We start from the raw sequence: 27946 nt of genomic DNA on the forward strand, positions 1-27946 counted from the left end.
CCAACAGAGTAACAGAAAAAGTAAAATAAAAAAAGTTCCAGCAAGCCTATTATTTTCTTCCCTTCTTCTTCTCCACCCGGCGCCATCCTCCCGAGTCAACTGTGGGTGTAGTTGTAACTAGCTGGTTCCCCATGGTGATCATTTTTTGTTCTTTGTCTGATTCTGAGCCCTCCGAGCTATGGGTTCTCTTTATGCCGCTTACTTCCATTTGCAACTCTTGATGTAGATCTGTAATGATCAGCCCCGTATGAGTAGAAAGGTTTTTTTCTTCCCGAGTTTGTTTCTGTCCCATTTGAGGTTCTGGTTCCATGTGGTTCTCTGGAGGGTCCTCCTTGATGTCCTCTTCTTCCAATGGCTCTGTGTGTTGCCAGCCTTTGGGCTTTTTTTGTTGTTTCTTGGTTTTCCTAGGTTCCTTTCGAGCTGATGGACAGTCATTTTGGAGATGCCCTGTCTGCAAACAGTTCCTGCACCAGAATGTTGTGTTTTCATAGTCAAGTTGTTGTATCCATTGGGTATTGTTGAAGTTTAGATTGATGTGGTCTGGTAGCCCCTGACTCAAATCCACTTCTACGCATATTCTGGCGAATGTAAAGACACCCGTGACTGCTCTGTCTTCATCCATTTTTAGGAATTTCCCTAGAGAATTCCCAATGGCGGTTAGCACTTTATGATGCCAGAAATGCAGTGGGAGCCCGTGAAGCCTCACCCATATAGGCATGGTTGAGACTATCATTGTAGTAGCATCAAATCCCAAGAACCAGGGGGTTGTGAAGAGGCCAGCACTGCCCCAAAACCAAGGCCCCTGTTTAATAATATTGTCTCTTTCATGTTCTGTATCAAAGCTAACTATAAAATAACCCTTTAGGGCAGAGGTAAATTTCGCAGTTAGATGTCCATGTTGAGTAGATCCATTGATGCAGGGCATCTGATTTTGGCCAGAAGCCATTGAATCTACATATTACTGCAGTATTTGATAAATCAATGTATAGGTTAATTACCTCTGGCATAGATACCTAAAGAGTTGGTGATTCTGGCTTTTGTTCGACGATGTAGGGTCCTGGCAATTATGTTGTTGGTGCTGCTTTGTTTCCCATTTTTTCTTCCTTTCCTTTTACTGCATCCCAAAAGGAACCTGTAATTTTAGAGCTGGTTCCAGAGCTTCCGCCACGCAGTCGGAGGGTTAGATTAATGGTTGAATCATTTGCTATGCCATAATGCTGCAGGGTTTTGTTGTCTTGCAGATTGAACCCTGAATAAATGAGGTTTTGTAATCGTTCTGGGATTCCATGGCGGCCCTGTATTTCCTTTTTTAACTCCTGGATGCTTGTTGCCTTCCTGAGCCGCATGCAGTAGTGTTTTCCTTCAAGCGATTTGATGAAGATCTGAATCAGATCTGCATCTGTATGGGTTAGATCGGTACTGTGGAGCCTTTGTTGAGCCAGATCTGTACCCCTGCGCAGTGGATCGCTCCTGTGGAACCCTGTCTTTGCAAGGTCTGGTCGGTTGTGAGGCGTGTCATTCTGTGCGGCATTTGTTGGAGCATCCGTTCCCAATCTGGGCGCTTTGTCTTGTGCAGATCTAATTGGGGGCGAGTTGAAACCCCTGTAAGAAGGCCGATCTATCGTGAGGATTCGGTCTGACCTGAAGGATTTGTTTTTTGGCCCGCCTCGAAGTCGTCTCCATCTCTGTGCAGGTGCTCCACTACCCTTAAACGCGTTCAGTGGATGCGAATCAAGGTGGGTTTGCGTTATCATTGGTAGATTTGAATATTGGCGAAACTCTGACCACAACGCTCCATACCTACCCTTAAATGCACTCAGGGGGTGCGGATCTAGGTGGGATTGCACTATCAAAAGCGGATCTGAACATTGACGCTCTATTTCATCGTGGCCGTGACCTGTTACAGTAAGGGGAGGGGTTTTACCGTGAAAGTAACCCTTAATCAGTAGAAGAGAAAATGACCATGACCTGTGAGCTGTCCGTTCTTCAACCGAGGCTCGTTTTGTTGCAGGGGCTTTGTGTTCTTGTTCTCTGCAATACCCGATCTAGCGCAGCAAATACAGTTCGATTGGATCGGCGTTCAGTCTCCAGGGATTCTTCGTTAATTCTGCCTCTTCGCAGCGCACTGTGACGACGGCTTCCATGTAAACCCTAGCCATTCCTGCTTCAGAGCCGATTCTTTTTTCCAAGACTTAAATAATTTATTTAAATATACATTTGTTTAGAAAAATCTTTGGCGAAATCACATAATTGATCATTTGTCGACGCGTTTCGAACCAACTAGTGTGGTTCATCGTCAGGACAAGTTGAATATACATATTAAATAAATTATTTCAATAGCTATATAATAATAATAATAATAATAATAATAATAAAGTTAATTGATATTTGATATTGATAATCTATTTAAAAACATATTAATAATAATAAAATAATTTAACATGAAAAATCTCGTTTGTAAATAAAATATTTTTGTAATCAAAAAATAAATATTTCTGTAATTCATCAATAAAATATTTCAATTTTCATGTTAAATAAAATACTTAGTTGTTATTCATATATGGAAATATATAAAAAATATTTCAATATGCTCAATTAAATAATATTGATGTGTATTTAAAACTATATTAATAATAAAAATTATTTTAATTTTTAATATGATTTATAAATAAAATATTCATATAATCTATAAATAAAAAATTTCAACATCCATATTAAATTACATCTCAACTTAACAAGTGTCTTTTCTAAATAAAATAAAGTTATTCTCTAAATTAAAGAACAATGTAGAGGATAATAAAAACTAAAAATAAATTTCCATATTTGCTTTGTTTTAATTAAAAGTATTATAAAACATCAATAATCTAGTGTGACTATGCTAGATCCATTATTCATATTACAACCCCAAATTTAAAAACATATTTGTATATAAGACTTAAATAATTTATTTAAATATACATATTAAATAAATTATTTCAATAATAATAATATTTATTATTATTATTATTATTATTAAAAGTTGATTGATATTTGATAATGATAATCAATTTAAAAACATATTAATAATAATAAAATAATTTAATAGGAAAAATCTAGTTTGTAAATAAAATATTTTTATAATCAACAAATAAATATTTATGTAATTCATTAATAAAATACTTCAATTTTCATGTTAATTGTTATTCATATATAACGAAATATATAAAAAATATTTACTATAACGGATTCGACCATGAACCCTCGTTGACATACACCGAGATATATATGAAAGACTCAAAACTCCTCTTAATCGGCGATAATTTAAGCATGGATATCACGGAATATAGACTGTAGCGTACCTGCAAGGTATCTGAGAGTCTGGATACACCCCGGCAAATCGACAGCACGAGCATGGGTGAGTGGTTTTCCATTATCTAGGGTTTCAAGAGCTGCTAGTTCATCTATATGCTGCTCTACCAAATCAGCGTACTTATTCAGAAAGCGACCCCTCTCCTGCGCACAAAAAGGGAAATTCTTCATGAGATCCAAATCACAAGGCAAAAACACAAGGGAATCTATGTATGCACAAGGTGTTAAAATTTTGATATTACATAGCCAGACATTCGAGGCCAAGGTCCCTTATCAAAAGCCTTCCGAGCGGCCTTCACAGCCAAATCCACATCCTTCTTTTCGCCTTTTGCGACCCGCGTTATCAAATCTCCTGTTCGAGGATCCAAAGTTTCAAAAGTCTTCCCTGCACGACAAACACCAACAACTTTCACCCATTAATCCGCAGAAATGCCAAACTCAGAATATTTTAGCATGTCTGACCCTGTTGTTAATCATGGTTCTGCTTATATTTGTCCAGGAATAAAGAAATAACCATATTCCCTATTATATTCACATTTTATATCTAAAAAAGAAATAAATATGCATATCGATCATTCATGTACACATTTATATCAACCCAAAAAAATGAAAAAGCCAGAATATTTGACCATGTACACAATTTATGTCAAGAAAGAAACGAGCATAAGTCAGAATATTTCAAGATAACATATAAATACCTGAAATTGCATCCACAAATTCTCCATCGATAAAGAGTTTGGTGAATTTCACAGACACGATACCATTACCTACCCCATAATCTGAGCCGGCCATTCTTTCACGCAACTCCAATTTCCTGAATCGTTCAAGACTGCACACCATTCGTTATAATTAGAAAGTGTTAACATTGAAGTCAGACACAGATCCATAGGAAAAGCCATGCACCCAATACTTAGAAAGTTGAAAAGGAAATTGAAATTGAAAGAATTCCATTCTAAGCAATACCTTCAACGCAGGAAGCTCAGACAATTTGATGGATGTATTGATATCCTATTTATAGGAGTCTAATGACTGAGTGACAGAGCAGAGAATCTCTCTAGGGTAAGGCCATAGACACGTGTACGTGAGAGCGATAGACACAATCTCAATTTTACCTCCGTTACTCTACAATCTCACGACCAGAAACTTTTGAATGTCATCTGTGATTAACATTACTTCTGAGCTGAACGAGTCAAACCTTCGAGTTGGCATAACGATCTTTCTTAGATTCCAAAATATATGTGATTCTTCACCGTTCGTTGTTAATATTATTTCTCAATTATAAATACTTCTTGAATCTCTCCGATAGCCACTTAATCGTCTCCTGCACTTGATTTATTAGATATCACTTCAAAGTCAACAAAAACAAAGTAATGAAATTCAAGTAACGGATTGTTTTCTTCCTGGGAATCTATCAGGTAGTGACCCTATTTGTCCTTTCTGATTTTGGGATTTGATCATATGAACATATAGCATGATGGTAATCTGTTTTATATGATGTGTTATGTTGCTTATTCGTATATGATATGTTATGTTGCTTATCCCTAGTATTTATGAGTTTTCAATCTCATACAAAACTATCTGAATATCTCACCCTCAATATAATATCATGATTTTTTTTCAAAAAAAAAATTCAAATAACGGGATTGTTTTCTTCCAGGGAATCTATCAGCTAGTGACCCTATTTACGGGGAAGCACGCTGGAGAATGACGCCTTCCAAATTAAATTCAAATAATCATTGACCCTATTTACGGGGAAGCACGCTGGAGAATGACGCCTTCCAAATTAAATACAAATAATCATTCGCGCACTTGCAGGAAGGATTTAGCGGAAAAATTCATTTTTGGCAATAGCAAAAATTTTAGGAAATTTAGATTTTTTTGTCGAAGGAAAAAAAACAAAATTCCATTAATAAAATGAGTTCTTACATGCTTCGTCAACAGAGAATCAAAACCAAAAGTGAGCCATGTGAAGGGACAGAGCCTACCAAATTAAACAAAGGAATTACAGAACACGGAATTGTCCTGAGCAAATCGATGGATTAGAAAAAAACAAACACTAAGTCAAAATCCAAATAAAGCCACAGCAATATCCTGGAAACTAGACGGACTAGAATCTATATTATAACTATCAAGTTTTTGAGTGCCCAGACATTTAAAATTTTTAGTAATGTTTAATGAATTTCCACCAAATTCAAACACTCAATCTATAGAATTTAAATAAAAATATGATCACAGGAGTAACAATGAAGTCTACACACGAATAACTAAGAGAGGACATGTGACCCCATTATTATTAATTTTATATACGGAGACAGAGACATGAGAGGACAAGTGACCCCATTATTGTTAATTTTATATACGGAGACAGAGACATGAGAGGACATGTGACCCCATTATTATTAATTTTATATACGGAGACAGAGAGATGCCAGATTACAATTCGTAGGAAAGAAAGAATAAATACATAAACTACTTTCTGACCAAAGTTTTGACTTTGTCGATCATGCACGGAGATCATGCACGGAGATTTTTGCCGGAATTCTGGATTATAGCCTTATTAATCCAGACAACAAGTCAAGATAGAAGAAAGGCCTTAGTATAATCCAAAAGTTGCAAAAATCAAAATATAATGTAGTCCATAGCATCTCAAATAAAAATATTTTATGTAGGATGTAAAATTAAAGATGCAAAATAAAGAAAAATAGAAAAGACTCGAGAAATCCCACATAAAGTCTTGATGCGGAGTGTCGAAGCTATTCATGGCAAGCAGAGCCGACCTTCCTCCAGTAACGAGTAGTCAACCTTGTATCGATAGTGCAAGAAACCAGAGGATACGCCAAGGCCAACCTTTGAAATTATCATCCACCGTGTTACATTCCTGATATACATTAGAGATGGTATATGTAGAGAGATCCCAAAATGTGCATGATCCTCCTAAGCCAGCCCAAAAGAAAAGGGGGAAATAATCTTGTAGTTCCCTTGATACCATCCATAAGAGCCTTAGAGTCCCCATAGATATTCAGTGAGCTTATTTTCTTGTGTTGTGCAAACCATAGCAACCCCCACAAAGCAATAATCTCCGCTCTAGTGTTGGATCCAGAGCCACCATGCCACCACAGATGATATTGTTTTCCCATATCAAGGCGTAGGAGAGAACCACAACCACAACTACCATGATGATCAGCACCATCAAAGAAGCCAGCGGGGAAATGAATAGTGGGGACCTCAATCTATAGGAGTGATCAACAACTTTATCTGCAATATGTGAGGTGGCGCTCATCCAATATAGTATCTTATGTATAATCCAACAATAATCAATTTTCCGACTTCAAATAGGCACTGATTACGGGCCTTCCAAATTTCTCATATGGTGAATAGGGGAAGTGCAATAATTTTTTTCTGAACATTAATCCAGTCAATCATAAACTCTTCAAAGTTGTTCATTTGCTGAAAAGTAATCTAAAAGTTCGTTGCATAATAGTTCCAGATCTGATTTGTGTATGGGCACAAGAAGAAAATATGTTGTACAGATTCCAAATCTGGCTTTCAAAAGATACAAATACTTGGTCCCAAATGTCCCCTTTTCCCAGATTATCCCAAGTCAGGACCTTCTTTCACCGGACTAACCAGGAAAATAGAATGATTTTAGTGGGGAGTTTTCATTGCCATATTTTGGCAAACCACGATCTATTCATCTAGGCGTCTTTCTGTGCCAACAACCACCTATATGAGTCAGCCACAATGGGTGCATCTTCAGCCATCATTCCAATCCAGTTGATACATTCACCACTTCTGTTGTAGCACAGTGCCACAACGCTCAATATATTTACATAAGCCTCCCATTCAAGAGCACATATGCCCACCACGTTCAGCTCTATCGCATTTTTCCATATTGGACAACCAACCTCCCATCTTTTTATGATATGAGATATGAAAAAGAACCCTCCACGTTGAATCATTAACAAGGTGTGATCGCTGAACATAGAATCAATGTCAATCCCCTTAATCGAGTCTGAGAAGATTAAAATCTTATGTGCATTTCCAAACTCCCAGACCATTCCGTGCCGCCACCAGTCCCAGATTTTGATAAAAGAACACCATGTCAATGATCCTCTCATCAGTCGAATGTTTGTGTCCCTGTAAATAAATTCCATATCCCGACCCTTCGTATACTTGTTTTTGAATATCTCTTACCAAATCACAATACCATTTATTGCCTGCCACAGAGATTTGATAAGCAATGCCTTCTCAAAGATACATTGATCTAGCAAACCCCATCCCCCATGTTCCTTGGGGATCGTAAGACCATTCCATTTACACAGGTGGTACTTAAATGCAAGATTGTTCCCAGTCGAGAGAAAATTTGATGTCATAGCTTGGAGCCTATTAGAAATTGTGGACGAGATGGAGTATAATTACTGTATAAATGTGCCTAGTACACAGCTAATTATTTTATAATATCTTGTGTGAGGTTATATATGCCCCCCAAGGAGAGAAATCGGTTTGTCCAGGTGCATAGTTTCTTCTTATATTTATCAAACAGCCACATCCAATCCCCCGAAACATACCTGTTGGGTTTGAGCCTGAAACCCAGATAAGTAAAGCTCGCTTGAATAGGAGTTGTATGCACATTAAGCAAATTAACAATATATCCAATATCCTGCATATCCCCAACTGAGTGATATATGAACGATTTACTGTCATTGGGTATCAAACTTGTAGCTGCACCAAATATGTGAAGAATATTATGTAGAACTAACCACTGGGACCTGGAAATAATACCAAAAGTGAAGATGCCATCTACAAAAAATAGATGAGTGATGTTTACATGCCTGGTGATGTTGACGCCCTGAAGCTATCCAAGCAATCTAGCCTCCTTGATATTTAAATTGAGACCATCCGAAACTAGTATGAAAATGAGTGTTGGCTTGATGGGGCCTGACCCAGGTTCGGAGTTATTTAGCCAAAAAAATCCCTGTACTACTGGCCCTTTCGGCAACAGCCCGCTGAGCATAGACTGAGGTCTCACCCGAAGCAGTATGTGGGGGTGCTCGAACCAATATTTCGGCACCCTCGAGATGTCTAACGGGTTGATTTATTCCAGCTATGAATACCTTTGTGTGGGTTACTTCGCGCACTTTCCTGACTTGCGAGGCCTTGGCGCCCTATTGTATTTGCATTCGTGCAACCCTAACAAGGTGATGTGGAGCTTTCGTGCTGCTAGAGCAGCGATCTATGTTATTTCCCCAAGTTACACTACAGATCTTACATATCTTCTTATAATAGTTAGTTATCTTCTCGTAAATAGATACTTTATCTTATATCCACTTATTCAACATATTCATATAAGTTTGCGCAAAAAATAAACAGTAACCTTACAATTCATGCTCAATATACTTCAAAGCATAAAACAGGAAACAATACACAGAAATAATGTAAAACTTCTCTTTATTATTGCTTAAATCGGTTACAAACTCAACCTGCCCTACGCACTCAACTGTGAACTACTATGCCTCTGTGCACTCAACTACAGAACCTTCTCCTACTCTACGACCCAACGACTCACCCTATACTTATGTTAGTGTCAGTATTTTCAGCCTTCCTCCAGTGATCAAACATGCTCTTACGCAAGTGATTTTAAGGTGTCAAGGTCAAATTTTATCATTTCAGTGAGTCTTTAAGTAAAATTTGGTCACTAGGCATTAGGTCTAGGGTGTGATTTTACCCTTGTCAAAGTTGTCCAAATGATGTTCCATGTCACCATTCAGTTGAGTCTACTATCATTCAGAGGGTTGTCATCGTCATGTCAAGTTCCATTGGGTCATTTCACACCTTGTTCATGCTTCATTTGCGCCTAGGCAAGGTTCATTTGCCTCTCCTAGGGTTTTGAAGCTAATTTCTCTTGGATGGTCAAATCATCGGAAAAACTTGTATCCTGATGTTCATACACCTTCCCCTATCCATAATGTACCTTATCAAACTCTTCCCATCACTGAGATCCCCCAAATTCCTCATTTTCGCACAAACCCTAGTTTCTTGCTACAACCTGGCAATTTTCTATGGTTGGGTCTGTGTTTTGCCTTTTTGGACCCCTTCCCCTCACTCAATTTCTAAGATTCCACTTTCCCCTACTTCCTAACATCCCTCCATACTTCCCAAAATTTCCTCAAGAATTTAGAAACTCCCTATCCCCTTCATTTCGCTTCATTTCGGCAAATCCCTTGTCCCACACATCGGGATATGTTTCACTCAAATGATGTTTCTGAGCAATCAAAGATGAATTCGGGAAAACTGAGAGATTTTTTTGTCCACAACAGACAAAATAAGAAAAACGTCCTTCACTTTTTACACAGGTGTCATGGTTTTGAAGAAATGTCAAAAATACAATTGCCTCGAGAGAATTGATGCACCTCTGGAGCGACCTCGAGAAAATCAAGTTTTCTCCTAGCTGGGTTGTCCAAATGACTTGCTTAATAATAAAACTGATAACTAGAGACAAGTATCTTTCCAATGAGCTATCATGAGCTCAATTTGGAGTTGAGGAAGGCATTCAAAAGTTGACTGTAACAGCACTCTGCCTTTAGATAGCCTGATTTGGCACAATTCGACCAGTCTTGGGCAATTTAATTTTTGACAGGGAAAATGAGCTCCAAATTGAAAACTTCCAGTTGGGATGGAAACTAGACAGGATACGGTTTCCAATAAGCTATCACAAGCTTAATTTGAGATTGAGTAAGGCATTCAAAGGTTGACCGCAACAGCACTCTGCCTTGAGGCAGCCTCATTTGGCACAGTTCGACCAGTCTTAGGCAATTTCATTTTTGACAGGGCAAATGAACTCCAAATCAAATAATTCTGGTTGGGTTGGAAATTAGACTCAAGGACCTTTCCAACAAGCTATCCTACGCTATATTTGGACATCGGGTAGGCTTCCAAAAGTCACCTGGAAACGAGCGCGATGCACAGGAGGAGGAGCACAACGGTTTTATAAATATTTTCACTCCATATGGTCAGTTATACAAGTAGCAAAGGAAGGAAAAGTGTCACCCAAGCCAGGTGTCATGCTTTTGATGCTACACCTGTAGCGGATTCTTGGCTCTCCACCTTCATTTTGTGACCCTTGGGTGTTCTATCTCTTCATGGCATATTCTATATATTGTATGCAAACCATTTGCAAAGCAATTTTTTTTGGTTGGTTGGCTTGTAACTTCTGGGAGACTGTGGGAAAGAAAATTTGTTTCTGAATTGTATATTTTTACAGATAATTAGTGAAAGGCAGCGGCTCTGTTTCATGAGATTCCTGTGGTTGTGAGTATAGCAAGTGTGTCTCTTATGTTTCATATGTATCTTGTTATGTTCCATATTTCATTTCAATTTCATTTCTAGTGAAATTTTTCTAATGAGATTAGGTAGAATTCAATTTTATTGCTCTACCTGTGGGAAAATTTCATGTACGGTGTTCATTCTTCTGTTGAAAAGGATTCATGTTGTCCCTGCCCTTTTCACCTTCTTAATCAATCTCCCCATTCCGCCATATCTTAAAACTAAAATTTCTATACTTTCTGCCTACCTTGCCTCACGAAATAATCTGCGCCTTTATGTTAAGTTCTTTGTTCATTGAGGTCCAGTGGTCCCATAACATCCCAGAAACACAGTTCATAAAAATCCCTCTTTATGTTCATTTTCACTTACTATTCTAAGATAAATTGTTTGTTGGAAAGTCATCTCAGTCCTTTTCGTTCATCTATTCACTAAGTGTGATTCAGAGAGAGCCCTCTCTTGTTCTGGTAGGGCTAGCTACCACACTGAGCGTGGTTTGTGGTTACCCTAAATTTTGCCTTCTTTTAGCCTGAGGCGGATTTAGGTGCTAACATAGTGGCGACTTCGTTGGGGACGAAAATGGTTTGCTTGTAGTTTGTCTTGCCCCATGACATATCTCAAGCTCAAATCTGATGGTTGATGGTGAACAACGATCAAACATAAGAAGATGGCTGAAATCATTCACCTGGCGACTCCTTTCACTGAAGAATCCAGCAATCGGCGCTTCATGGTGACTCCACTGCAAAGAGATCAGTAGATTTGAGATTCTAAAAATGGAGCGGATTGCAAGAAGATATGCTCCCATGAGCCGAGATCACATTCCAGGCTTTCCAAATAATATTCTGAAAGTAGATTGGTCAAGGAATTTGCCTACGTTTAAAGATGATGGTAAGGAGGACGTTGCTTTACATCTAGTTCGATTTCACATGCATATTCGGAAATTGAAGGTTGATTTTCCTGAAGATTGCTTAATGAAGATATTCATGGCCACTCTAGAAGGTGAAGCCCAATCTTGGTATGAAAGTTTTCCACCTGCTTGTATTTACAGTTTAAAGGATTTTCATGCCATGTTCATTGAAAGATATAAAGACTCTTATCCATCATTGAATCTAGTTCATGATTGTTGCAAGCATGCTTATGGTTTTATTGAGAGCCTTGAAAAATATTATGAGGATGATAATTTTGTGGATGATGAAATCATGGAAGCCCTGTATGAAAATACCTTTCAGCAGTTTAAAGACCATCAAGAAACTTTGCAGCAGAATCAAGATCTTTGTATGGTGGAAAATGAAGGAATTTTACATCTTGACAGTCAACATTAATTACATGAAATAGATCATCAGGTTGGAGAGTTCCATATGGCTGAAAGTGATGAAAGAAAAAGTGTCGTTTCAAATTGGTCCATAGAAGAAGACAAAGTTTTGGGTCCAAATGTTCTCATGTCATCAGAACAAAGCCTTCATGAAGAGGTAATCCAGTCAGTTCATAAACAACAAGATGAGATCTGCAATCAAGTAAGTGAAAAGCTTTCTCTAGATGAATTTATGGTAGATGATAAAAATGTTAATGTTGGGTTTCAAGAATCATCCAAAGTTGCTTTTCTCAAGATTGATGAATGTGATGAATGTAATGACAATCTGGCTATCATATCATGTCAAGATGATCATAACTAGCATTTGCACTAGATGTTGCAAAGAAAACGCCGTAAGGCATAAAGTGCGGAAATCCATTATCCATGTAGTGTGTGCATTACTCAACAAGGTGGATCTCTTTAAATTTGTTGCAAACATTTATGTTATTGCATTGCTAATTTATTTAGAATCTACTACTACCTCGTCTTCTTGGAATATTAAATTTCTTATCACCCCATGATGACAATCCCTCTAATCATTGGAATCACAATTTTTGCCACTTTAGTGGGTTTACCGTCAACCTAAATAAACATGAATTTGAGTCACTCAACTAAAAAGAAATTGCTAAATTGCTATTTATCATGTTTTGAGTAAAAACAATTAATAACTCATATTTACAACCCTTGAAATATTTACAACCTTTTAAGTCTTGTATTTATAACTCATATTTATAACCCTTTAAAATGAAACTATCTATATTTTTATTAATAATAAAAAGAATCTTCTTTATAAAACCGACACTCACATGCTACTCCTATTGAAAAGGAATCAATACTCTTTGATAAGCAAGGAAAGCATTATACTCGACCTCAGGGAACTCAGTGGGAAAAATTATCAATAACTAATTAATATTGATTTGCATCAATTTCTTTTGGTCCAACCAACAATTAAAATCCATCCCCTGCCACTACAACAATAATACACCATATATCACCTTCCCATTAAAACTGAGAATGAGCTGCAAGTAACTGTGAGAACGTGGATGCCTTATAAGCATGGAGTTAAGTTTGATCCCTGAGCTTTGCTACAATCCTCAACTGTAGAAATATTGAAATTTTTAAGAAGACTGGCCATTTCATAAGCAACTGAGTTGACAACAGAGTTTGTCTGTTGTTGAGTCCCAATCATAGAGATGTCTATATGAGTTATGTCAATGTCTAAGTAGAGTTGTTGAATATGGAATGTCGGTGTAAGTCCTCATCTCTGTCCAACTTATGTCAAAGCAAGGATGCTACATAGGAAGAAAGAATTGGTTAATTGGTTGTGGATGATGGCATTTTTGCTAGAAAATGCAATATCTCCTTCATTGATTTCAAAACTCCATTGCTTCACTTGCACCTATCTTCTCAAGCTTTCATATTGATAAAAACAATGTAGAAAATTTTGGTTGAGTTAGTTTCAAACCATAAAATCTACCCCAACTTCATCTAATGGGCTTGTAATATAGCCTTCTTTCCCACATTTTTTTGATTATAAAATAATGTCAAAGTAAAACGAGAGTTAGAAATATTTTTCAACAATAGTCACTTGCATCAGATGATTATTATCTCTCTTGGTTTTCATCCTTATGGCTTAATATGGACGGACCATTTTCTGCAAGATTAGGAAAGCCTACTGTGTCTTTGAAAGATCGATTTGATTAATGGACATAAGTTAAAAACGCAGTGATCATCCTGTAAACAAATATATATACTCTATATATATCAAAGCAGCAGACTGAAGGCACTGAATTTGCCCATTTCAGACTCATATATGATATATCTATTCAAATGTTTACATAAACCAATATTTCATCCACAGTGGCTAAGAGTAGTATATATCAAAGACTGAAGGCACTGAAATTGCCCAATTCACTCATATATCTACTCAAATTCCTACACAAACCAATATTTCATTTACAGTGGCTAAGAGTATATATCAAAGTAGCAGACTGAAGGCACTGAACTTGCCCATTTGAGACTTATATATCTATTCAATTTTTTAAACAAACCAATGTGTGATCCACAGTGGCTAAGACTATCTATCAAAGTAGCAGACTGAAGGCACTGAACATGCCCATTGCAAAATTCAGACTCATATCTATTCAAACTTTTACACAAACCAATGTTCATCCACATAGGCTAAGAATATATATCGAAGTAGCAGATTGAAGGCAGTGAACTTGCCCTTTTCAGATTCATATATCTATTCAAACTTTTACATAAACCAGTCTTTCATCCACAGTGGCTCGTGATTTTCAAAATTTTTATGTATGCCATAATAAGCACTTCACGAATCAACTAGGAATTGAAGGCACTTGCACAAAGAATATAATAACAGAAAACCAACGTATTCTTGCACAATAATATTATTGATGATAACACTATGCATAAATTGCTATTGCTTTGTTGTAAGCCACAACAGGATCTTGATCTTCCTTGGCACAGATGTTACTGTCAGATGGACTGAGATGAATTTTTGCAGCCCCATTCTTCAATCCAACTTTATTCCTTTTCAATTTTGGGGCGATGAGAATCTGATAGCAGCCAACAAGTTTCTCCTTCTCCTTCTCAACCATCTCACCACCATCTTTTTGCTTTTCTTGATCTTTGCCCTGTTCCCTGCATGCACTACTGTTGAAGTCTTGACAGCGGGATTGCTGTTCTTGGGCATCAACAACATTATTAGGTTCAATGGACAGTAATTTTCTCACAAATGAAGGCCTGGGTTGGATAGGATTCCCCATCAAATCTCTGAAACCCATAGCCCCCCAGTTGCAGGGATGAATCTGTTCATTCTGTGAAGATCTACTCCATCAAGAATCATGGTGCCAAGGTTGAGAATGCCCCGTGGGTGACCAGAAGGACGACGGACCTGCAGTGCCAAGAAACTCATCCCATTGAAATCTGTGCTCCCTTAGCCCTTGAGGAGAGTGGAAAGAAAGACCCTCACAGTGCCTAGCAGGGTATCCCTGAGGCAACCCACGCAGTATATCTCCATAATCACAGCAGAGGTTTCACAGCGGAGCAAACTCTCTTCCACTCTGAATATGGCCTTGTTGTTCCAAGTAGGGTTTGCGCCCCCTGTTCTGTCAATTTGCGTCGTCAGTTTTTTCTTGAAATTGATCCATACAACACAGTAGGTCTGCATCATGCCAAAAAGATGCATCTCCTTCAGATCTTGAGTTGAGATGATGTTAAGCTCCAGCTGTGTGTAAGCTTCCCCCATGATGTAGAGTGAATTTACTGCACAAGGAAGCGCAATATTCAGAGACCACCCTGATTGAAATTATAGGAGCAGAAACGCCATGAATGAAATCTTTTGAAATCTGAACATTGTATAGAACTGACTTATAAGACAAAACACATCATAGACTCTCTAGCTCATGATGATGAAAGCAGATGGAAATCAGTGCAGAAGGCCACCCCAAATGGTCATGATTGAAGCCAAGAAGCAGAAAAACCATTCATAGATACAACAATAATGGAACAAACAAAAAAAAAATTGTACCAAATCCATTTGTTGTTTCATTTTAGAATTTTATTGTTGTGATTTCCATTTCAAAACTCCATTACTTCACCTGCACCTATAGTCTCAGGCTCTCATATTCATAAAAACAATGTACAAAATTTTGCTTGAGTTAGTTTTAGATTATAAAATCTACCCATTTCAAAACTCCATTGCTTCACCTGCACCTATCTTCTCAGAATCTCATATTGATAAAAGCAATGTAGAAAATTTTGGTTGTTAGTGTTAGACTATAAAATATACCCATTTCAAAACTCCATTGCTTCACCTGCACCTATCTTCTCAGGCTTTCATATTGATAAAAACAATGTAGAAAATTTCAGTTGAGTTAGTTTCAAACCATAAAATCTACCCCAACTTCATCTAATGGGCTTGTAATATAGCCTTCTTTCCCACATTTTCTTGATTATATAATAATGTCAAAGTAAAACGAGAGTTAGAAATATTTTTCAACAATAGTCACTTGTATTAGCTGATTATTATCTCGCTTGGTTTTCATCCTTATGACTTAATATGGGCGAACCATTTTCTGCAAGATTAGGAAAGCCTTGTGAATTTTTTAGCTTCAAAGTAATTCTTTCAGATCACTTGCCTATCTATCTGGAGTCTAGACCTCTCAAACGAAGAGGCCTAAAAACATACCATTTTCATTTGAACAGCTGCAGTTTGGCAACCCAGACATAGAAAATAAAATCCAGTATTAGTGAAATGAAGAAACTCACATTACATGAACAAAAATGTGAAGTTTCAAAGTAATTCTTTCAGATCACTTGCCTATCTATCTGGAATCTAGACCTCTCAAACGAAGAGGCCTAAAAACATACCATTTTCATTTGAACAACTGCAGTTTGGCAACCCAGACATAGAAAATAAAATCCAGTATTAGTGAAATGAAGATACTCACATTACATGAACAAAAATGTGAATCCTTTCTAAGAAGCTTCAAAATGTAAAGAAAAAAGCGGAACAACTAGGTTTTTGTAAACATATTCAAAAGAAACATGAACTGGAGATAGAGATGGTTAGTGTTGTAAAAGAAAAGGAATTGATATTGTGGCTTGAAAACGACAGATGCTTCCTTTATACTTTTTAAGTGCCAAGCATAAACCACCTTCCAATCTAAGGAAGGATAACAGTAAGTACAAGGAAGACCACAAATGCTTCCTTTATACTTCAATTGTCAAGCATTAACCAACATTCATAAGGTAGGTGCTTCCATAGACTCTATCTCACCATGTGACCAACCAGCCCAACTTAACAGCCATGACAACATCAGCAGATCAGTGGCCCCTTGCGGGGCCACACCAACCCAGCTTAACAGCCATGACAGCATCAGTTGATCAATGGCCCCTTGTGGGGCCACACCAGCCCACCTTTGGGCAAACTACTATGTAAGAAAATGAAAACTTGGTGGAAACTATAGCAGCAAGCCACTTTCACCTACCCATCTTGTCTCTCATGGCTAGTCTTCAAATGAATAGAGGAAAGATTACCGAGTCATGAACTTTTAAATGAGGGCATATTATCAAAAACCTTGAATGAGACTCATGAGAATCTATAAAAGAAAAGAAGAAGTCAGACATGCCTAACTTAGTGGTTGATACAGTGCTTAACCACATTAATCACCCTCGTTCAAATACTGGAAGGCATAAAGCCCTGCGTTAGTAAAAAGTTCAGGAATGCGATTCTAGCTGCATATGTCAGGAATAGTAAATTAGAGGATGGCCAAAAGTTGTTTGACAAAATGCCTGAACGAAACGTAGTTTCATGGAATACAATGATAGCAGGATATGCTCAGATTGGACGCATGGAGGATGCACGCCAATTATTTGAGAAAATTCCCAAACGAGATGTTGTTTCATGGACTTCAGTTATTACTGGATATGCCAAGAATGGATGCTTTCAAGAGTCATTGGATCTCTTTTCCTGTATGCATGAGGGGTGTGTTTACCGGAACTAATTTACATTCACCGGTGTTTTGAGTGCATGTGCCAGCCTTGAAGTCTTGCTACCAGGCAAGCAGGTCCATGCTGACAGTATTAAAATGGGTTTTCAATTTGATATTTCTGTGGGTAATGCAACAATTAACATGTATGCCAAATGTGGAAGCATAGATAATGCACGACAACTGTTTGATACAATGCCTGAACGAGATGTAGTTTCGTGGACTTCAGTGATCGCAGGATATGCTCGGAATGAGCATGGTAAAGATGCATTGGAATTCTTTGCCCGAATGCTTAGTACTGGTACAATGCCTAACCAGTCCAACCTAACTTGTGTCCTGGGCATATGCACGAGCCTAGCAGCCCTTGAAGATGGCAAGCAAATCCATGCTCACACTGTCAAAACTGGTTTTGTGTCAAATGTAAACGTGGGCAATGTCCTTGTTAGTATGTATGCGAAATGTGGAGAAATTGATGATGCGCGCCTGTTCTTTGAGAGGATGTGTGAAAGCAATGTGCTGTCATGGAATTCTATGATTGTGGGATATGCAGAGAATGGAAGAACAGATGAGGCACGACAACTCTTTGATGAAATGCCTGAAATATATGTGGAATCTTGGAATGTGATGATTGTGGGATATGCTCGGAATAAAAAAACATTTGATGCCCGGGTACTATTTGAGAAAATGCCCGAGGAAAATGTCATATCATGGACTGTTGTCCTTACAGGATATGTTCAGAATGGACAAGATGAGGAAGCCCTGCAGCTTTTTTCTCGAATGGGACAATCTTGTGTGAAACCTAATAACTCCACCTGGGCAGTTGTTTTAAGTTCATGTGCTGGCCTAGCAACCCTGGAACAGGGCAAACAGCTTCATGCTCAAATAATCAAAGTGGGATTCGAGTCAGATGTTTTTGTGAGAAGGGCCATAGTTGATATGTATGCTAAATGTGGGAACCTAGATTATGCACGGCTATCATTTGATAAAATTTACAAACCTGACACGGTCTTATGGACCACAATTATATCAGCATATGCTCAGCATGGACATGGCAGGGAGGCATTACTACTCTTTGAAGAAATGTAACAAGCAGGCTTGACTCCAAATCACGTTACATTTCTTGGTGTTCTGGCTGCATGTAGTCATACAGGCCTAGTGGACAAAGGCTGGCACTATTTCTTATCCATGAGTCAGCATCATGGTATTAGACCAAGAGTGGAGCACTATGTCTGCATGGTAGATATTCTTGGTCGTTCAGGGCACTTGGATGAAGCAGAGGACCTTATCAACTCCATCCCTTATGAGTCTGATGCTATTCTGTGGAAGGCCTTGCTTGGTGCTTGCAGAGTCCATGGAAACCTTGACATAGGCAGACGTGCAGCAGAACACCTTTTTGATTTGGAACCTCAAAATGCAGCTGCCTATGTCTCGCTGTCAAATATTTATGCTGCTGCAGGCAAGTGGAATGATGTTGCAAAGGTGAGAAGAATGATGAAAGATAGGGAGATAAAGAAGAATCATGGATATAGTTGGATTGAAATCAAGAATGTGGCGCACAACTTTATTGTAGGAGATAGATCACACCCACAGTCAGAAAGAATTTATGCAATGCTGGATCACTTGTCTAAGCGGATGAAGGAGGCGGGATATATGCCTGACACAAAATCTATACTGCTTGATGTGGAGGAGCAGCGCAAGTAACAGCGTTTCGTTGTCACCACAGTGAGAAGCTGGACGTTGCCTTAGGGCTTGACAATACAGTTCCATGGTTGCTTACTTGTATAGTCACAAACCTTTGAATTTGTTGTGATTGCCACAACAAATTCATCGGGGGTGAAATTGTTGCTCTCGATGCATACTGATTCCATTATCTCAATTGTGGAATTTGATTTTCGGGGGATTATGATTTATCTATGATAATAATTTAAACTCCCCTCATTCATTAATTCTTCATTTATGATGTAATATTGGACAAATGACAACAGGTTCAAAACTGCAAAATATTATCTGATATATAAACGGTGCCATCAACAACACAAACCTGTTTATTTTTAAGTCAAGGTACAAGATTTATGTGAGAACACTTCTCAAATGGCATGTCACCTTTAGGACAACTTTTCATGCCATTCTTAGTATAAACATATTAGAAGAGCTTGATTTCTATCACATTAACAGGAAACAATGAAACAGCTGAATATCTTTGATGCCTAGGTATGTCTGCTACTTTTGACAGAAGCTCTTGTATTATTGGGTTCTTCTCTCATAGATTTTTGGATCTTTGTTAAACACCATTGTTTTTCTGCTCATGCATCTTAAGCCTATCTAATAATTTCTATTAACAGAAGAAAGCTTGTGGCTAAACATTTTTGAAAGTGATCAACTTGAACTTTTAAGTTTTTCTGATTTGAGTTTTGGCACATACCAGGAGAAAGTCACAGAACACAGCATCATATTTTCTGATCTTGTGTCGAGTACTCTATGAACGGAGCTTTCCCAAAGGTAAGAGACAGACATTTTAAAGCAAGTAGGCTGACAAAACAAATATAATGTCCAACTAAATAGATATAAATGGAATTTGAATTTATGCATCACATTAGGGTAAAGTAAACTAAAGGTACACTTACAATTTATTTTTTTTGATGTTACAGGGAAGACAAACCTCGCTAGGATGCATCCATCAATAAGCAGCTATATTGTAGGTTGATAAGAGTTCAAAACTTCAAACTTTCAAAACAAGCTAAATTCAAACTTTTGATCAATCTTTCTGTAGGAACACGGTTTAGGATGCATCCATCAATAAGCAGCTATATTGTAGGTTGATAAGAGTTCAAAACTTCAAACTTTCAAAACAAGCTAAATTCAAACTTTTGATCAATCTTTCTGTAGGAACACGGTTGACGAACATTGTTAAGATTCACAATCCCTCATTGCTGATTGCTTTTTCTTATCCTTCTGCAGGTTATTGCTTTTTCTTATCCCTCATTGCTTATTCGAATTTATGGTCCATCGTTTGTATAATCCATAGGAAACAAATGTGAATAGGATAGGGATGCTTTCAAGAGTCATTGGATCTCTTTTCCTGTATGCATGAGGGGTGTGTTTACCGGAACTAATTTACATTCACCGATGTTTTGAGTGCATGTGCCAGCCTTGAAGTCTTGCTACCAGGCAAGCAGGTCCATGCTAACAGTATTAAAATGGGTTTTCAATTTGATATTTTTGTGGGTAATGAAACAATTAACATGTATGCCAAATGTGGAAGCATAGATAATGCACGACAACTGTTTGATACAATGCCTGAACGAGATGTAGTTTCGTGGACTTCAGTGATCGCAGGATATGCCCGGAATGAGCATGGCAAAGATGCATTGGAATACTTTGCCCGAATGCTTAGTACTGGTACAATGCCTAACCAGTCCAACCTAACTTGTGTCCTAGGCATATGCACGAGCCTAGCAACCCTTGAAGATGGCAAGCAAATCCATGCTCACACTGTCAAAACTGGTTTTGTGTCAAATGTAAACGTGGGCAATGTCCTTGTTAGTATGTATGCGAAATGTGGGGAAATTGATGATGCGCGCCTGTTCTTTGAGAGGATGTGTGAAAGTAATGTGCTGTCATGGAATTCTATGATTGTGGGATATGCAGAGAATGGAAGAACAGATGAGGCACGACAACTCTTTGATGAAATGCCTGAAAGATATGTGGAATCTTGGAATGTGATGATTGTGGGATATGCTCGGAATAAAAAAACATTTGATGCCCGGGTACTATTTGAGAAAATGCCCGAGGCAAATGTCATATCATGGACTGCTGTCCTTACAGGATATGTTCAGAATGGACAAGATGAGGAAGCCCTGCAGCTTTTTTCTCGAATGGGACAATCTTGTGTGAAACCTAATAACTCCACCTGGGCAGTTGTTTTAAGTTCATGTGCCGGCCTAGCAACCCTAGAACAGGGCAAATAGCTTCATGCTCAAATAATCAAAGTGGGATTCGAGTCAGATGTTTTTGTGAGAAGTGCCATAGTTGATATGTATGCTAAATGTGGGAACCTAGATTATGCACGGCTATCATTTGATAAAATTTACAAACCTGACATGGTCTTATGGACCACAATTATATCAGCATATGCTCAGCATGGACATGGCAGGGAGGCATTACTACTCTTTGAAGAAATGCAACAAGCAGGCTTGACTCCAAATCACGTTACATTTCTTGGTGTTCTGGCTGCATGTAGTCATACAGGCCTAGTGGACAAAGGCTGGCACTATTTCTTATCCATGAGTCAGCATCATGGTATTAGACCAAGAGTGGAGCACTATGTCTGCATGGTAGATATTCTTGGTCGTTCAGGGCACTTGGATGAAGCAGAGGACCTTATCAACTCCGTCCCTTATGAGCCTGATGCTATTCTGTGGAAGGCCTTGCTTGGTGCTTGCAGAGTCCATGGAAGCCTTGATATAGGCAGACGTGCAGCAGAACACCTTTTTGATTTGGAACCTCAAAATGCAGCTACCTATGTCTTGCTGTCAAATATTTATGCTGCTGCAGGCAAGTGGGATGATGTTGCAAAGGTGAGAAGAATGATGAAAGATAGGGAGATAAAGAAGAATCATGGATGTAGTTGGATTGAAATCAATAATGTGGCGCACAAATTTATTGTAGGAGATATATCACACCCACAGTCAGAAATAATTTATGCAATGCTGGATCACTTGTCTAAGCGGATGAAGGAGGCAGGATATATGCCTGACACAAAATCTGTACTGCTTGATGTGGAGGAGCAGCGCAAGTAACAGAGTTTCGTTGTCACCACAGTGAGAAGCTGGACGTTGCCTTAGGGCTTGATAATACAGTTCCATGGTTGCTTACTTGTATAGTCACAAACCTTTGAATTTGTTGTCATTGCCACAACAAATTCATCGGGGGTGAAATTGTTGCTCTTGATGCATACTGATTCCATTATCTCAATTGTGGAATTTGATTTTCGGGGGATTATGATTTATCTATGATAATAATTTAAACTCCCCTCATTCATTAATTCTTCATTTATGATGTAATATTGGAGAAATGACAACAAGTTCAAAACTGCAAAATATTATCTGATATATAAACGGTGCCATCAACAACACAGACCTGTTTATTTTTAAATCAATGTACAGGATTTATGTGAGAACACTTCTCAAATGGCATGTCACCTTTAGGACAACTTTTCATGCCATTCTTAGTATAAACATATTAGAGGAGCTTGATTTCTATCACATTAACAGGAAACAATGAAACAACTGAATTTCTTTGATGCCTAGGTATGTCTGCTACTTCTGACAGAAGCTCTTGTATTATTGGGTTCTTCTCTCATAGATTTTTGGATCTCTGTTAAACACCATTGTTTTTCTACTCATGCATCTTAAGCCTATCTAATAATTTCTATTAACAGAAGAAAGCTTGTGGCTAAACATTTTTGAAAGTGATGAACTTGAACTTTTAAGTTTTTCTGATTTGAGTTTTGGCACATACCAGGAGAAAGTCACAGAACGCAACATCATATTTTCTGATCTTGTGTCGAGTACTCTATGAACAGAGCTTTCCCAAAGGTAAGAGACAGACATTTTTTCAAACCTTTCCCATGTTTTCAAGCAATCTCTATATGAATCTACAGACATTCCAGATACATATTTATTAAGGATGTCTATAATTTATGAACCTAACAAAACAAAAAGCCAAAAATGACTTGCCTTGGAAAAGTTTGTTTGAACTCCGATCATAAATCCAGAATGGCTCAATTAGTAACACGAATAAAAAATTAAATAAATTAATATGGTCTTTTTTGACTCTGAGCATAAATCCAAATAAAAAATTAAGTAAATACATTAAAGAAATTTAATGGGGTCTGTTTTGACTCTAGCATAATCCAGTGTTGTTCAATTAATGATACAAATAAAAATATCAAAGAAATTTAATGTGATTAAACTAAATTTAAAAATGGTACACTTCCAATTTTTTTTTTTGATGTTACAGGGAAGATTAATTCTTCATTTATGATGTAATATTGGAGAAATGACAACAGGTTCAAAACTGCAAAATATTATCTGATATATAAACGGTGCCATCAACAACACAGACCTGTTTATTTTTAAATCAAGGTACACGATCTATGTGAGAACACTTCTCAAATGGCATGTCACCTTTAGGACAACTTTTCATGCCATTCTTAGTATAAACATATTAGAAGAGCTTGATTTCTATCACATTAACAGGAAACGATGAAACAGCTGAATATCTTTGATGCCTAGGTATGTCTGCTACTTCTTACAGAAGCTCTTGTATTATTGGGTTCTTCTCTCATAGATTTTTGGATCTTTGTTAAACACCATTGTTTTTCTGCTCATGCATCTTAAGCCTATCTAATAATTTCTATTAACAGAAGAAAGCTTGTGGCTAAACATTTTTGAAAGTGATGAACTTGAACTTTTAAGTTTTTCTGATTTGAGTTTTGGCACATACCAGGAGAAAGTCACAGAACGCATCATCATATTTTCTGATCTTGTGTCGAGTACTCTATGAACGGAGCTTTCCCAAAGGTAAGAGACAGACATTTTAAAGCAAGTAGGCTGACAAAACAAATATAATGTCCAACTGAATAGATATAAATGGAATTTGAATTTATGCATCACATTAGGGTAAAGTAAACTAAATTTAAAAATGGTACACTTACAATTTTTTTTTTTGATGTTACAGGGAAGACAAACCTCGCTAGGATGCATCCATCAATAAGCAGCTATATTGTAGGTTGATAAGAGTTCAAAACTTCAAACTTTCAAAACAAGCTAAATTCAAACTTTTGATCAATCTTTTTGTAGGAACACGGTTTAGGATGCATCCATCAATAAGCAGCTATATTGTAGGTTGATAAGAGTTCAAAACTTCAAACTTTCAAAACAAGCTAAATTCAAACTTTTGATCAATCTTTCTGTAGGAACACGGTTGACGAACATTGTTAAGATTCACAATCCCTCATTGCTGATTGCTTTTTCTTATCCTTCTGCAGGTTATTGCTTTTTCTTATCCCTCATTGCTTATTGGAATTTATGGTCCATCGTTTGTATAATCCAGAGGAAACAAATGTGAATAGGATAGGGATGCTTTCAAGAGTCATTGGATCTCTTTTCCTGTATGCATGAGGGGTGTGTTTACCGGAACTAATTTACATTCACCGGTGTTTTGAGTGCATGTGCCAGCCTTGAAGTCTTAGATTCACAATCCCTCATTGCTGATTGCTTTTTCTTATCCTTCTGCAGGTTATTGCTTTTTCTTGTCCCTCATTGCTTATTGGAATTTATGGTCCATCGTTTGTATAATCCAGAGGAAACAAATGTGAATAGGATAGGGATGCTTTCAAGAGTCATTGGATCTCTTTTCCTATATGCATGAGGGGTGTGTTTACCGGAACTAATTTACATTCACCGGTGTTTTGAGTGCATGTGCCAGCCTTGAAGTCTTGCTACCAGGCAAGCAGGTCCATGCTGACAGTATTAAAATGGGTTTTCAATTTGATATTTCTGTGGGTAATGCAGCAATTAACATGTATGCCAAATGTGGAAGCATAGATAATGCACGGCAACTGTTTGATACAATGCCTGAACGAGATGTAGTTTCGTGGACTTCAGTGATCGCAGGATATGCCCGGAATGAGCATGGCAAATATGCATTGGAATTCTTTGCCCGAATGCTTAGTACTGGTACAATGCCTAACCAGTCCAACCTAACTTGTGTCCTGGGCATATGCACGAGCCTAGCAGCCCTTGAAGATGGCAAGCAAATCCATGCTCACACTGTCAAAACTGGTTTTGTGTCAAATGTAAACGTGGGCAATGTCCTTGTTAGTATGTATGCAAAATGTGGGGAAATTGATGATGCGCGCCTGTTCTTTGAGAGGATGTGTGAAAGTAATGTGTTGTCATGGAATTCTATGATTGTGGGATATGCAGAGAATGGAAGAACAGATGAGGCACGGCAGTGGACAGTTATTGCAGGATCGAACGAACAGTCGCAGTTAGTGCAGGATCGAACGAACAGTCAATTCAAATCAACGGATAAGAATTACCTAATCGTCTAACACTAAAATCCAATGGCACATGTTTTGACACAAAAGCAATTTGGGGAGTTAATCTTAGAGGGAAACGCCTTACGGCGTAAATATATTCAAACTATAGCCGACCAGACCATTATGTATTCCATTTCATGTTTTGAAGTGTTCTTTGAAGCGGAAATCCACTCATCTGCTTGTTCAGAATTTTTTGGGGACCAGGAACATACTTTTTCTGAAGTACATTATGAAGGAAGATCAGAATCAAAAGAAAAAGACATCTTGTTTGTTCAGCAGGAGGTAAATCTTCATGTTTTTCATGATCCGATGGCAGATTTGTTGCAGATAGCAGTGAAGGTCATTATTCTAGTATTAAGTGATGAAGGAGATCATGGCCAATTATGTTTTTGTATGCTTGGTTACCGGCATCAATTGTTGACCAAAATATCTGATCGGAAGAATCAGTCAAGAAGCCATCTTCTTGATTGGTTACATTGGCAATTTGATATAGTTTGATGATATATAGTCTTGTAAGAAATAAAGGTGGTCATGTTCTACCACCAAGCTTTAAGTTTTAAGTTCAAAGTCAAGTTTTTTTTAGTCATGTCAGTTTGCATTGAGCCAGTTTGAGTCAAGTTTCAGCTAATAAATTGAGTCATGTTGGTTTGTTAGAATAATGGACTCCATAGCCCAATGGACAAAAGGCACTGTCTAGATCTTCCAGAGATCTGTTGTTCTTGGCACCTCCAAGGAGCTACCATCCCCCATTGGAGCCAATGTTAGTGTCAGTATTTGCAGCCTTCCTCCAGTGATCAAACATGCTCTTACATAAGTGATTTTAAGGTGTCAAGGTCAAATTTTATCATTTTAGTGAGTCTTCAAGTAAAATTTGGTCACTAGGCATTAGGTCTAGGGTGTGATTTTACCCTTGTCCAAGTTGTCCAAATGATGTTCCATGTCACGATTCAGCTGAGTCTACCATTATTCAGAGGGTTTTCATCATCATGTCAAGTTCCATTAGGTCATTTCACATCTTGTTCGTGCTTCAGTAGCGCCTAGGCAAGGTTCATTTTCCTCTCCTAGGGTTTTGAAGCTAATTTCTCTTGGATGGTCAAATCATCGAAAAAACTTGTATCCTGATGTTCATACACCTTCCCCTATCCATAATGTGCCTTATCAAACTCTTCCCATCACTAAGATCCCCCAAATTCCTCATTTTCGCACAAACCCTAGTTTCTTGCTACAACCTAGCAATTTTCTATGGTTGGGCCTGTGTTTTTCATTTTTGGACCCCTTCCCCTCATTCAATGTCTGATATTCCACTTTCCCCTACTTCCTAACATCCCTCCATACTTCCCAAAATTTCTTCAATAATTTAGAAACTCCCTATCCCCTTCATTTCGCTTCATTTCAGTAAATCCATTGTCCCACACATGGGGATATGTTTCACTCAAATGATGTTTCTGAGCAATAAAAGATGAATTCGGGAAAACTGAGAGAGGTTTTTTTCCAAAAAAAATAAAGGAAGAAAACACTCCTTCACTTTTTACACAGGTGTCATGGTCTTGAAGAAATGTCAAAAATACAATTGCCTTGGGAGAATTGATGCACCTCTGGCGCGAGCGCGGGAAAATAAAGTTTTCGCCTAGCTGGGTTGGCCACATGAATTTTTTGATAATTTAAATGATAACTAGAGACAATTATCTTTCCAATGAGCTATCATGAGCTCAATTTGGAGTTGAGGAAGGCATTCAAAAGTTGACTGTAACAGCACTCTGCCTTTAGGCAGCCTCATTTGGCACAGTTCAACCAGTCTTGGGAGATTTGATTTTTGACAGGGAAAATGAACTCCAAATTGAAACATTCTAGTTGGGATCGAAAGTAGAAAGGACAGGCTTTCCAATAAGCTATTACAAGCATAATTTGAGATTGAGGAAGGCATTCAAAGGTTGACCGCAACAACACTCTCCCTTGAGGAAGCCTCATTTGGCATATTTCAACCAGTCTTAGGAGATTTGATGTTTGATAGGGAAAATGAACTCGAAATCGAAAACTTCTATTTGGGTTGGAAAGTAGACTCAAATACCTTTCCACCAAGCTATCCTGCGCTCAATTTGGACATCACGAAGGCCTCGAAAAGTCATCTGGAAAATAGTGCGACCCACAGGAGGAGGAGCACGACGGTTTTATAAATATTTTCACTCCATATGGTCAGTTATACAAGTGGCAAAGGAAGGAAAAGGGTCACCCAAGCCATGTGTCATGTTTTTGGTGCTGCACCTGTAGCTGATGCTTGGCTCTTCGCCTTCATTTTGTGACCCTTGG

General features: G+C 37.9%; 2 protein-coding genes and 2 pseudogenes across 3 annotated transcripts in view; 3 read left to right on the forward strand and 1 right to left on the reverse strand.

Annotated features, from left to right (window-relative positions):
- LOC149205712 (aldehyde dehydrogenase family 2 member C4-like) overlaps nt 1-13360 on the reverse strand; it is a 29524-nt gene extending 16164 nt beyond the window's left edge. Inside the window, exons 1-4 of one of the 2 annotated variants that reach the window (XM_089393534.1) lie at nt 13344-13360; nt 4047-4105; nt 3591-3733; nt 3339-3492 (exon numbers count right to left, since the gene is read on the reverse strand). In XM_089393534.1, the coding sequence (XP_089249660.1) occupies nt 3339-3492; nt 3591-3733; nt 4047-4105; nt 13344-13357 (370 nt within the window). In that variant the 5' untranslated portion in view covers nt 13358-13360. Of the gene's footprint in view, nt 1-3338; nt 3493-3590; nt 3734-4046; nt 4141-13343 lie in introns of those variants that run through there. The other variant, XM_089393533.1, reaches the window with a different exon arrangement.
- A 3971-nt stretch (nt 13361-17331) lies between these two features.
- On the forward strand, nt 17332-18618 carry LOC149205713 (pentatricopeptide repeat-containing protein At2g13600-like). Its single transcript, XM_089397488.1, has 2 exons — nt 17332-17515; nt 17603-18618. Exons 1-2 carry the CDS (start codon nt 17332-17334, stop codon nt 18616-18618), a joined length of 1200 nt encoding a protein of 399 aa, XP_089253614.1.
- A 3014-nt stretch (nt 18619-21632) lies between these two features.
- On the forward strand, nt 21633-22331 carry LOC149205714 (pentatricopeptide repeat-containing protein At4g02750 pseudogene; annotated as a pseudogene).
- Nucleotides 22332-25072: 2741 nt separating this feature from the next.
- LOC149205715 (pentatricopeptide repeat-containing protein At2g33680 pseudogene) lies at nt 25073-25651 on the forward strand (annotated as a pseudogene).
- Nucleotides 25652-27946: the final 2295 nt, after the last annotated feature.

Source organism: Pinus tabuliformis, chromosome 1_2, assembly GCF_031772625.1.
Source record: "Pinus tabuliformis cultivar Carrire ecotype Pingquan chromosome 1_2, CPIR1, whole genome shotgun sequence".
NCBI lineage: Eukaryota > Viridiplantae > Streptophyta > Pinopsida > Pinales > Pinaceae > Pinus > Pinus tabuliformis.